Source organism: Anopheles bellator, chromosome 2 (assembly GCF_943735745.2).
Source record: "Anopheles bellator chromosome 2, idAnoBellAS_SP24_06.2, whole genome shotgun sequence".
Classification (NCBI taxonomy): Eukaryota; Metazoa; Arthropoda; class Insecta; order Diptera; family Culicidae; genus Anopheles; species Anopheles bellator.
In genome coordinates this window covers 22465990-22478005 of record NC_071286.1, presented here as the reverse complement: position 1 = coordinate 22478005, position 12016 = coordinate 22465990, and the positions used below count along the sequence as shown (strand labels likewise).

Below are 12016 nucleotides of genomic sequence, written 5' to 3'. Positions count from 1 at the left end.
GCAGAAACTGGGAATGCAAAGTTGACAAAGTACATATACATATTCTTAGCGGATACCGATGATGTCCAGGACAAAGGTCGGGCGCCCTAAGGAGGGGCGCATGGTTTCGCTCTTGGGAAAGGAAGCCCTTTTGAGGTTGCAGGGTTTTGACTCGTTTGCTTCGAAGCGCTAGCCGAAGACTTAAACTTAAGCACGGACACTAAACACATACTACTGTACAGGGTGAACAGATAAGAACGAAAAGGAGGAAGGAAGAAAGCGATCCTTTTGGCAGCCGAGAACCAGAGGATCGATCGATCGAGGATGCTTGGTAACTAAACATTTACAGGATGGGCCAAAGGGCTGGGAATGGGCGCACGGGGCTACAGAGAGCACGTTTCGGCCAGTGCCCGTTTGGGGCAGGAACCTCTACCGCCGGTTGATTCCGCTATGGAAGAAAGGCTACACTACGCCCCAGGGCTTTCGATTCCTCTTCACACACACACACACACACACACATACACACGACACACACGCACAGACACACACACACGCACCCTTTGGGGGAGACGTGACAGATACATTTGATTTATCTACTGGCCGTGTTTCGGTTACAACAACATCTAATCAGCAGCAGACGGCTAGCACCGGAATATGTTGAGGGGTGTTTGAGGGGGTCTACGTACAGGGTGGGTTTTGCGAGGGCTGTGGGTTAAGGAGCGTAGCGGTGGGTCCCGACTACTGCCGCCGGTTAACGACACCCGTTCGCTCGCGGCTGTCCTCCCGCCCGATGCTGTTGCGGCTGCGCGGCGGTGAGGTGTTGGTGGCTCCGTTCGGGCCGAGGCGCGTCTTGCGCGAGCGCTTAAACTTGGCCATATCCTCACCGAACACGTCGCCCGTCCGGAGGGCCGAGATCAGGTCGTCAAACTCGCCCTTATTGTTGGCGTCGGCTGCTACCGTCACAGGGCCCGTCCCGTTGGTGTGCTTCGACTTGAGGCCCAGGTTCTTGGCCACCGAACTGAGCAGGCCCTCCTTCGATTTGCGCTCGATGGTGCGCTTCTTGAGCTGTGGAGAAAGTGAGGTCCGGTCAGGCACAGGGAAAGGCGATCGAAAGGCGATTCGTCATGGGGCACTCACCTCTGCCTCCTGCTTGGCGCGCTTCTCTTCCTCTTCCTGGCGCCGCCGGAAGTTCTCGTTGTCCTGCTTCGCCTCCATCAGGGCGGACAGGAACCCGTCGAAGATACCGAAGAACTCTTCCGGCTGGACGACCGATCCGTCCTCACCGAAGAGCCGCACGGCACGGTCGAATCTATTGTGGCAAAAGCACATTTAAAGGATCTGCTCCGATACCATTGCCCCAGGTCACCCGCCGACGTACCTCGTCTTCATGTCCTGGAACTGGTCTTCCAGCTCGGCGAAGCGCACCGAGGCCTGCGCGTGGAACTCGCGCATCACGGGCAGAAACCGGTCGCCCGTCTGGGCGGTCCCACTGCTCCGGTGGAACTCGATCTCGCGGTTCACCTCGGCCAACCCGGCCCGCAGCATCGTGATGTCCTTGTCCATCTCGCCGAGCGACACCTTGGACGCTTCCTTCACGTGCGGTAGGTCCTCCTCGAGCGTCAGGATGTCCTTGAACTTCTTCTCGATGATCTGCACCAGGTAGTGCAGGAGCGTCGTTCCCTTGGCCGCACTCGACTTCGTGTCGGCTAGCCGGTTCAGAGACGCCAGCCGGAAGCCGGACGCATTGCCACGCGCACCACGGTTCATGTAGTTACCGAGCGCCAACACTAGCTCCAGCAGCTTCCGGAGCTTCCTCGAGCGGGCAACCTCGCGCGATGCCTCCATCACGCTCGCGATCCTCGGCGCCAGATCGTTCACCGTCACCTGGAACCGCTTCTTGTAGTGCAGGCTGCGCAGACGCTGCTCGTAGTGAGGTAATCTGCAAGAAGAGGCGCCAGTGATGGGTTAGCTTTCGCGGTTCTAGGGTGAAGTCCCGGGGTCCGAACTTACTTGGAGATTTCGTACAGAAACCGATCGGCGCGGGCCAGCGAATCGATGTCCTCGGAGTGCTCGTCCAGCAGGGCCCGCTCCTCGGCCGATGGTGTGAACTTGAGTAGCTGCTCCACCATGTCGATCGGGAGGTGCTCGCTCGAGTCCATGGACAGGATCGCCCTGGAAAATGGGATTCAAGTGTTTGTTATCTCCATTCCCGAACCTTTAAACCCGCGGGTGTCCGTGCTTACTTGGAAATCTCCTCGTCGGACATCTTGAGCTTGCTGAGCAGGATGGTGCAGTTCTGCGCCCGGCGCCCATCGATCACAGACAGTACCTTGGCCTTGTTCTTGCCGATCAGGCGAAGATCTTCGATCGAACCATCATTCTGTGGAGTGATAAAGAAACAACACGTTGAGGGCATGTGACGTGAGTCGGTGCGCCACCTAGGACCGCACGCTACGTACCGCCACACCGTTCTTCTGGTAGGCCGAGAACAGCTTGTCGATGGACTCGAGCTCAATGCTGTTGTACCACTTGGTGTCGTCCAGCTCGCTCCACACCGTGCCCTGGAGCTTGCTGTCCGGCAGCTTGGACCAGTTGAAGCTCTTGAGCGGTGCCGCCGGCTGCGGAACGTTCTTCTTCGGGGCGTCCGGTTTCGGGGCGGCCGGGGCCTGCGGACCGCCGCCGGCCACTCCGTTGACGGCCCCAGGCTTCGTTGCTCCGCCGAGTCCGCCCGGTGGTGGAGGTGGGGCTGCCGGGGCCGCCGACATCATCATGGGTGGCGGAGGTGGCGGGGGTAGCTTGCAGGGCGGCGGCGGCGGTGGCGGTGAGGTGGCCGTCTGTCCGTTGCACTGCGCGCCCGCCAGACCGGCCACCTTCTGGTCGTCCGGAATGCTACCCTCGGTCACCAGCCGCTCTAGCCGTATCCGCTCCTGCTGCTCGCCGGCGAACCGGTGCTGCAGGTCCTCGGCCCGCATCTCCGCGTGCAGGGCCCGCTGGACGGCCTGTGAGTGGTTGGCGCTCTCCTTCTCCAGCCGCTCGCGCATCCGCGCCAGCGACGTCTCCAGGTCTTCCTTCTCCTGCGTCCGGTGATCCAGGTCTTGCTCCTTTTTCGCCAGCCGAGCCGCAATCTCCCCGTTCTCACGCTCCAAATCCTCGGCTCGGGTCCGGGCCGCCACCAGTTCCTCCTCCTTCACCAGCAGCTTCACGATCTTGCGCACGTCGATCGCGAGCGGAGCCACGTCCGGGTCCCGGAGCTTCATCGACGCCGACGCTACCGAGCCGGTCTCGGAACGCTTGTCGCCGGCCGGAGTGTCCGGATCGATCAGATCGCTGGCCGGGCGCTCCTCGTGCTGCAGGACCAGCTGCTGGACGACGCGGTCGAAGAGCAGCCAGTGCTGGGCGTTCGCGCCACCGCTCGGGGGCAACAGCAACAGGTGCTGGAGCAGCGACAACAGGTGGGGGTAGGCCGGCGAGTGGCTCAGCTTGCGACGCAGCAGATCGAACATGGCCGTCGCGCTCTTGGTGTCCACGTGCTCGTGCTCGAACTTGCGGGCCAGCTCCTTCTCGTCCTCGTTGCGCACCATCTCGAAGAAGTCCAGATGGCGGTTGAGCGTGTCGTTCTCGTGCCCGCGCAGCTTGTCGATCACCGGCTGGATGCCGAGCATCAGGAACTCGTACCGCAGGTGCAACCGGAACTCGAGGTTCTCCTGCCCCGGCCCGTAGTTCAGCACGGCGTTCACGAACGACATGATGGCCGTCTTGAGGTTCACGTCGTCCCGGTAGGCGCCGGTCGAGCGGTCCAGATCGTTCACGATGCCCTGGAAGCGGGCCCGCTCGGCGGCGTACTCCTGGAAGCGCAGCATCGCCGTCAGGACCTTCTTGTGGCCGCCCGGCACCAGGCAGACGGCGCCCAGGATCTCGAGGGCGGCGATCTTCGTCTTCACGTTCTCGGCCGCCAGCGAGCGCGCGATCGTGTCGATGCCGGTCGGGTGGGCCAGCACGTGCGATCGGCCCGTCGAGTTGTTCATTAGCGCCTTGATACACCCGATCAGACTCGTGTGCAGCGGGCTGTTCGCGACCCGGATATCGAGCGCTTGCAGCAGCTCGAGTAGCGCCGGAAGACCCTGCAGCTCGATGAACCGTATCACGAAGCTGTGGGCCGAAGTGCGCAGGGCCGTCCGGAGGGCGTCGAATAGCGCCGTCTGCGACTCGATCTTGGGCCCGTACTCGTGGATCGGCGACTCGTCCGGTGTGCACGCCTTCAGCTGCAGCACCATGTCCTTCAGCCGCTCGATGTACTGCTCCGGGGTGGGCGGGATGGCCTGCGGCGGTGCCCCGTTCGGTCCGCTGTCGAGGGGCGTCTTCCGGGAGCAGTAGATTTGCCACTTCTTCTGCGGCGGCAAACCCATCATGGCGGCCTTGTTCGGTGCGGTCAGATCCAGCTCTTCGACCAGTTCCGCGAACTTGCTGTCCAGCTCGTCGATGGCCGGCATCGGTTGGGTTGGGGTGAGGGTCTGCAGTGAGAACACTCCTTCGACCACGCAAATTTCGGGCGGCTCGTCATCCTGCGGGATGAAAGCGGGAGTTGACAAGATGTTACAAAAAAACCGGTTCCTTTGGGGGGTGTTTCCTTCGAAACGGGCGAATTACAGCTTCAAACAACAGAAACACGACAATTTGCTGGGCGATACTCAGAATTTGGAAAACCGTGTCCATTTTCACCCAACTTCAACGCTCTCGGGTCGGAGCGTGGCTTACTTGGACCGAGAATTTCGTAGCAAATGTTCGTCATTCGACAAGTTAATTCGGGTGCCATGAAAACGGTGTGTACTTTGATGAACGGTATTTGCTATTTGCGATACCTCACAGGGGAGCAACAAGTGAACAATGTCCTGTTTTATTAAAAACTGTTTAGGTTTTTGAGGATATTCGTTCACAATTCTTTTATCCCAATAAGCCTTTAATCAACCTGACTTTTTAATTTAAGTTGCTACAGCCTTTGAGCTGTTAAGAGGTTTTAAGTTTTGCAATGACACTTCTTTTTAATCTTTCCGGTCGGGGATGAATTTCTTCTGGTTCTCTGTCGAATGTTAATTTTTCTTTCGAAGGTTATAAACAATTTCAATTTTAGGTTCCGTCAATAAGTCAGTAAGTCAAGTCAATAAGTTTCTTGTTTTATGGTTTTCATCAATATTGGAGTGGCATTTTTTTGTTGTTCCAAACGTTGGTATCGAGATTCTGAGTAAAATAGCGATTGCTTGCATTGAACAACATGTGTTGTGAAGTCGTCTACAATTGTACGAAAGCTAAAAAATGTTCTCAAAAGTCAACCTCACGACTTATTGATCAGCGAAAAAACTCAACACCAACGCCTGTTGCTGCGCTGCTTCCCAATGCCCAGAGCAATATATTAAATTTTCGGATCCAATGTCGATTCTTCATTCTCGTTCCGCCATTTCACCAAACTTGTTTTCAGATTGTTTCGCACAAAAGGTCATTGACGGCAAAATTATGCCACCAAACCAAACCCGAACCATTTTCACGGTTTGGGGAAGAAAATTTCCATTTACCATCTACAGCCAACGCATCAAGCCGTTGGATCACGATGATCGATTCCCAGAGGGCCGCACTTCTAATCGCTTCTGCTGGTCCAAATCTTTCTTTCTCATTTGCTGTTAATCTCGACAGGCAACACTCTCCTGACGACCTGTTTCTTGAGTTGGACCCTCAACCTCTTGGCCTCTGGCGGGGCTGGGAGCGCTCCGCTTCACCGGCGGCGCACTCAAATTGGTGTTATTCAATTTAAACAATTTAGTCCAACTATCTTGGCCGTTGGCGCGAAATTGGGCCAAAATCGAAAGAATGAAACTGAACCGCGAAGTGAAGAAAGGGGGAAGCCAATCAAAGCGAAGCGGAAACGGACGGTGGTGGATGGATTCCCGCGCGAAAACGCGGACGGGAAAAACGATCAATAAACGAACCGTTCCGGTTCGGTTTGATTGCCTTTCTGCCCACGGATCGTCCATGTTCTATGATGCGAAAGGTTGATTAGGTCGACGATAGCGTAGCGTTTGGCTGGCTGTTTGAACTTTGGGTGCACCTTCGGGGACGGCTGAGCGATGGGTTCGGCCGTCCGGAGTCTGCTGATGCGAAGGATTTAAGAGGTTGGTGGCCGTGGCCGGCATGATTACTGGAGCCCCCTCCGTAATGAATATGATTGATTTTCTTCGCGCGTGCATCTCGGCTAAAAATCGGCGAACCAGGCGCAGGGAATCGATTCGAGGCACGTAGTTAGTGCGGTTATTGGGTTGCGCCGAGGTCAGATGTGGGCGACTGGTGGCCACGCTCGCAGGTTTGGCAAAAATTGGACCGGAGGGCGTGAGAAAAATAAAACAAATTAATGATAAACAAGAGGCACTGGGGGCTCAGGTTAGGCCTCTTTTCCCACGCAGGGTGGAGAAGCTTGTTTTGGAGTTAAATTTTCAGGCATTACCACAAAAAGGGGTCTGGTTAGCAATCTGGTAGACGCGTTGGTTCAATCCATTGGCACCGGCGTCGTTGACACCAATTTGTGTAATCGGCTGGCGGACCGCAAGACCGGATTGGGTGACTCTGGTGTTGTAGTTTTCGGCACCGAAATTCGAAAAGCACCCTTCAAAAAGTCAATGAAAATGCCTTAAAAACTACACCAAGGCGCGTTACGAGACAATACGATTTGTTGACATGCTTTCGATTGTTCACCGTGGAGCCAACAAAAGAGCCAACAGACAACAAAAAGAGACAAATTCAAAAAGGAGCCACTGTTCCAAGAGTTTAGCCGACAGCACAAAAGGGAGGCCGGTCCCACTTGCGCTTTGTTCGTTGGTTCAGTGTTACAAATGAGCTTCTTTGCTGTTTAAAAATTTACCAACCTGAAGTTGAAAGATCACTTATTCGATCGATGTTTCTTTACGACTAAAGTAAAAGTATCGCAACGTGTCAAGGATCGCACGGGCGGCAATCTCGAGAGCTGCGTTAAATCGCGCGATCATTGCGCATGATATAACATTACGGGTTGATGGTTTTATAATCCTAGAAATGGCCGTACCAGGTACGCCGTCTCCATTTCCTGGTCCGAGAAGTTATAGTTCTGCGGTGCAGCGCGCAAGCAAACAGGACCCATAAAATCTCCATACGCAAGCACATAACATCCGTAAAACGATGAATGCTCATTCCTTCTTATCTCCAATGCCTTCGGAGGCCCCCCGTCCCGACAACGGTGACAGCAATCAGCAAACACTTCGCGTCATGATCACTGTCGGCACAGATCGCGTGCAGATTATGTCACTGTAGCCTTTCGCCAACCTGCGGGCCTGCGTCCGAATGATATCGAATCAGGAGTTGCGGGTCAGTGCAACCGCGACTGAGAGTAAAACATTGGCGTCACGGACTCTGCAAGTAATCTGGTAAGCAAATTATAGTCGCGCGTAATGCGTGCGTGGCTGAACCCAGCATGGCTACCGAGGTCGCTTACACAATCCGCTGCCCAAGATGTCCTCCCGTCGCACCAAGTCGGTGAACGAGGTGCTGAAGACAAGAACTCCAATGTGAAGGGTTCCATAACTCTCAGCGGGCAACCTTCGGTGCGTCTCCTTTTGGGAATATATCTCCTTTTGGGAATCGAATATGGACATACGGCGGCGTTGGTGACCCTCCGCCGTGTGACTTCCTCATTCTTGGTACTGCAAAGGTACGATCCTCCTGTCCAACAGCCTGGCAGACGGCACGAGGACGAAGGTAATTACTGACCGTATGCAGATGCAGAATGTCAGTGTCAAAGAGGGTCCGCCGACCGACAGGGGTCAGTCTTTCTTTTGACACAGACGACAAGGGTCCCCGGTGATACGAGACCAGGGTTCGATTTTGCCAATTATGGAAATTATGAGCGGCGTTCATGGCTCAAAACGGTACCACGGGTGATGTGCGCGGCGCGGCGAATGGCAGAGCGGTCTTGGCATACTTTTGAGCCCATGCTCTGGCAAGGTTATCATCTTGTGAATTACCACCCCACAGTGATACGGGCGAACCCGCAGTCTGCAGCAGCCTCGGGGAGCTTCCTCGGGGCCGTGGCCGTGAGTTCAAGTGAAAAGAGGAAGACAGTGCTGCCGCGTACAGGGGCATCCGGCCCATACATCATCGCCGGGTTCATGTTGTAGCGACGGTACCACGTAATAAAGGTCCTGTTTATGCCTTTAGTACCTCCGAGCGGACTGTTCTGTTTGGCGGTCAAGAATATGTCAAGCACGCAACTTATGTTTCAACATTGACCACAATCACTGTCGGTGGCTGGTTGATCGACGATTTTTCGCAAGGCCACAACAAGCTGTAACAGCTAGCCCCAGAAGGACGATAGTCGTACACGGGAATGGCCATATATTGAGGCCTGGTGTTAAACTCTGTTCGTGGCTATTTTTATGATTGAGATATCTCAAAACAATATCAAAATGATAAAGTTTGGGTATAAGTTTGAACATTTAGTTTTCTGACTGAACATTCAGAGCATGCGAACGGCGGAATGTGAACATCGATCAGTCGCAGGGGCGTTTAAAATCTAGAATTAATCAAACTCTAGCTCTATCGCGAGATAGTATTGAGGGACTAATTCCGTTTAGGTTTCAAAATTAAGATACTTAAACGCGCTCTTAGGGAAAAAGAGGAAAAACCTATGAAGACTTGGTTTTGGGGAAATCTTGAATTTTTCTGCAAATATTGCATGTTCAAATTTGACTTGTAACTAAAAATAGGTTGGTTATCCGCAGCTTCATATGCTAGAACTGGAATTATTTAGCAAATTTATCAGCAAAAAGCCTCTAGTGAACGTAGACGAAAGCCTCTCTATGTAACCCATATTCAAAGAACTTTCACCCATCAAACAATCTCCAAAATCAGACTTCAGGTACCTCGCTGGAACCTTGTTAAATTATCGAACGCGCGTTTTGGGCGCTAAAACCAGTGCCAAATCCGGTTTGAAATGCTAAGCGCACTGGTATTGCTCTAGTTATTAGCAAATAGCTTCCAACTTGGAATAAATGTCACAATTTCTATGTAAATTAACTTTCATTTTTCATTTGAAAAATAGAACGATAATAACCCTTTGCGTGCTGCAATGTTACATCATTTTGCGCCACGCAGATCGCTCGTTTCGATAACATTTAATTGCCAATAGGCGATCATTTATCTTGCCGTCCCGTTACCGGAGGTCCGAAGGCGCATAAGGTCCGGTGCACCGGAAGATAAAATAAAAACACGTGTAGCTGATGACAGTGTGCATCTGCTGCGGGCGAGCCAAGTTCGATTAAAATCGTGCCGTAAATCATGCCATTGCCAGCAAGTGGAGTAAGATCTGCCTTCGGCATGTGAAAGAGTACAATAATGGAACTAGCCACCGACGTAGCGCCGCCAGCAGCGCGACCAAGTGCCACGTCCCGTTTCGAGTCCCGGTACCACACCGTAGTTTGCGGGCTCACAACCATGATAAGTCACCGGATCATATGCTCGACCCAGCCGCCCGGCGGAACCGTATCGCCATCATGCTATCGTGATAAATTGTTTCTATCGATCGCTCCGCGGCTAAATGATGAATAGAGAGTGAAACCGAAGCCTCCTCGTGGAGGGAACGAACCAGTCCGGCAGCAGGACCGGCCAGCCAGCCAGTCACGGGGGCCACTCCGCCCTGCGTCGTGTCGAAATTTTACTTTTAAAACATTCATTTTCCTTACCCCACGGGGGGCCGCGCGACGCCCAGTTTGTGTGGGGCTTCGGAGGACCCTCTGGTTCGATGCGGAAGTGTTTGAAATTTGGTTACCGCAAGACCGAGCTACGCAAGCCGAGCGCGTGCGCGTATTCGTAACGAGCACCGCGAACGCGAACAACATACGGTTGTTGATAAATGATCGTCGCGTTCGCCGAGAACTGCGGTGCAATGTGCCGGTCCGGACACAGCATGATTACGGAACTGGCGAAGGTGATCGAATTCATCGTGGCCGGGCAAAATGGGAGACGACTGGCCACCCGTTGGGCTGGGAGGAGTAGGAAAAGCTTTGCCGAGCCCGAGCCTTGGTTGGGGCTATAAAAACAAGGATAAATCGGCCTGTCCACGTGGAAAATTGGAGGCGTGTAATTTAATCTGCACCATCAGTCGATGGTGTGCGCGATGATCTAACCGCACCGTGTGGGGCTGCGCCTTCCGGGGACATCGTTGTCCGGAGTTGCCTATTTCTATAGGGAGGCCACTCCACAATCAACTACAATAATCACCATCACGCTAAAGATGCTTGTTTTGAGCGTGTTTTGAAGTCATTCAGTTGGTTGAGCAAACAAAAGACTGCAGCATTCAACAAGCGACGAACCTTCGGGATCAGTGTGTGGACAATTTGTCAAAAAATTTGAGCTTTTCATAAGAAAAAACAAAAGATCTATCAGGTCATTGTCTTAGAAATGTATTGATACAAAAAAGCAACATTGTGGCCTTATTGTTGTACCATACAATCGTAGAAAATCATCATAGCTATATCACTATTGTTTCTGCGTCGAGTCGAGTTAAGAGCAGGAATTTCTATTTTGTTTCTGATGTTATTAACAGTTTATCAAATTTAAAATCAAAATCAATTTTGCGTCAGTTGCAAATTAGTGATTATACGCAGTCTATGGAAAAAATGATAAAGTTATAAAGTATTTCGAATATTGACACGAATTTGTGTCAAGGAAACCATTATCTCCTCCTCAAACAACCATCATTAAAATCTGAAACATTAGTAATGAGTTTTGCAATTTTGGACGAAATGCGTTTTTGCGCTGCACTCGGAGTAAACTCGGAATTCAATCGGATTCGGACACTTTCTGACGATTCCTTATTTTGCAATCAAAATTGGAACTAATTGATCGATCGATCGCTTTAGGTTTGGGTTTACGAGCTTTGCCCATGAAGGCGAGGAACTGAAGAATGCCTAACGTTTAATGCCTAACGTTGTCTCACCTGCAGACAGCCACACCAGCCGCGGCGGCCACGGAACGCCGGCATCTTCTTGTGCGCCTTGTAGAACTTGTGCAGATTGGTCTGGTGGTAGTGCTGCTGTGCCTGCGGCTGTACGGTGACAGCGGTGGCCGCTGCTCCTGGCGGCTGCGTCGATGGTGGCACCGACGGCTGGTAGAAGGCGTCGGCCGTCGCGGTAATGTTGCTGCTGTAGTTACCGGTGGCCCCGTCCGTCCCGTTGCCGTTGCCACTGCTCGTGACCGCCTCCTTGCATATGTGGGGCAGACTCCAGTTGCCGAGATCGGGCAGCCGCGTCCTCAGCGTGGCCAGGTTTATCGGGCACGTCGGGATACCCTGCACGAACGGGAGAACAAATGTGAGAGCGAAGGGATTAGTTAGCGTTAGGGCTGTGACGACAAAATAAGCCGACCGGAAATGGCCACCAAGCCGTGGTGGCAGCAGGCCCCAAAAACTCCTAAAGAAAACCTGAAACCTATTAATGTACCCGTTGGCTAAGTAGCCCGATCCCCGGGAAGTCGGGAATTGGCACCGGGGTCGGCTCTTGACATGCCATCCCCCAACCCCGGGGTGAGAGGACACTTTAGATAACGATTGGGTTGGCGGCGACCACAGTTTTGCATAATCCGCTTTGCGAAGACAATTATGGGCACCTCTCGAAGCCACTCGAAAATCATAGGGCAAAAACAAACGGAATGCCGCAAAAAAAATGTGCATAACATAAAAGTGGCGAAAAACGGCCACACACCACAACGTAGAGTAAATCCGCCATTTCCGCCGTCCGTCATCGGTTTCTGCCCCTGCCTGGGAACGCGACGAGGAGATGCTCCTCCGGAGCTTTCGAAACTCTCCGCGAAACGCGCGACGAGCTCGTGTGGCGTCAGCGGTCAAATGACCATTAATTATGTGTATGCTCATCGAGAGCTCCTCTCGAAGCCACGCACACCTTTCGTTTTGGCCATTGTTCCCGGTGGGTCCACCCCAAGAGCCTGGCGGCCGGCTGTTTTGTTG

The 12016-nt window shown here is 53.3% G+C and overlaps 1 protein-coding gene across 1 annotated transcript; it reads right to left on the bottom strand.

Moving 5' to 3' along the window:
* Window positions 1-630: 630 nt before the first annotated feature.
* On the bottom strand, window positions 631-11050 carry LOC131209426 (disheveled-associated activator of morphogenesis 1). Its single transcript, XM_058202496.1, has 7 exons — window positions 10991-11050; window positions 2439-4541; window positions 2223-2359; window positions 1990-2151; window positions 1358-1918; window positions 1117-1288; window positions 631-1044 (listed from the first exon to the last, which is right to left on the bottom strand). The coding sequence occupies exons 1-7, from the start codon at window positions 11033-11035 to the stop codon at window positions 718-720; spliced, it is 3507 nt and encodes a 1168-aa protein (XP_058058479.1). The 5' UTR covers window positions 11036-11050; the 3' UTR covers window positions 631-717.
* Window positions 11051-12016: the final 966 nt, after the last annotated feature.

Bases quoted from the DNA above. Each gene is read 5' to 3' on its own strand.
- LOC131209426 (XM_058202496.1), bottom strand. From the start codon at position 11,035: ATGCCGGCGTTCCGTGGCCGCCGCGGCTGGTGTGGCTGTCTGCAG. The intron at 1,919-1,989 runs GTAAGTTCGGAC...CTCTTCTTGCAG, and splicing joins TTTCTGTACGAAATCTCCAA to ATTACCTCACTACGAGCAGC. The intron at 1,045-1,116 runs GTGAGTGCCCCA...CTTTCTCCACAG, and splicing joins GCGCCAAGCAGGAGGCAGAG to CTCAAGAAGCGCACCATCGA.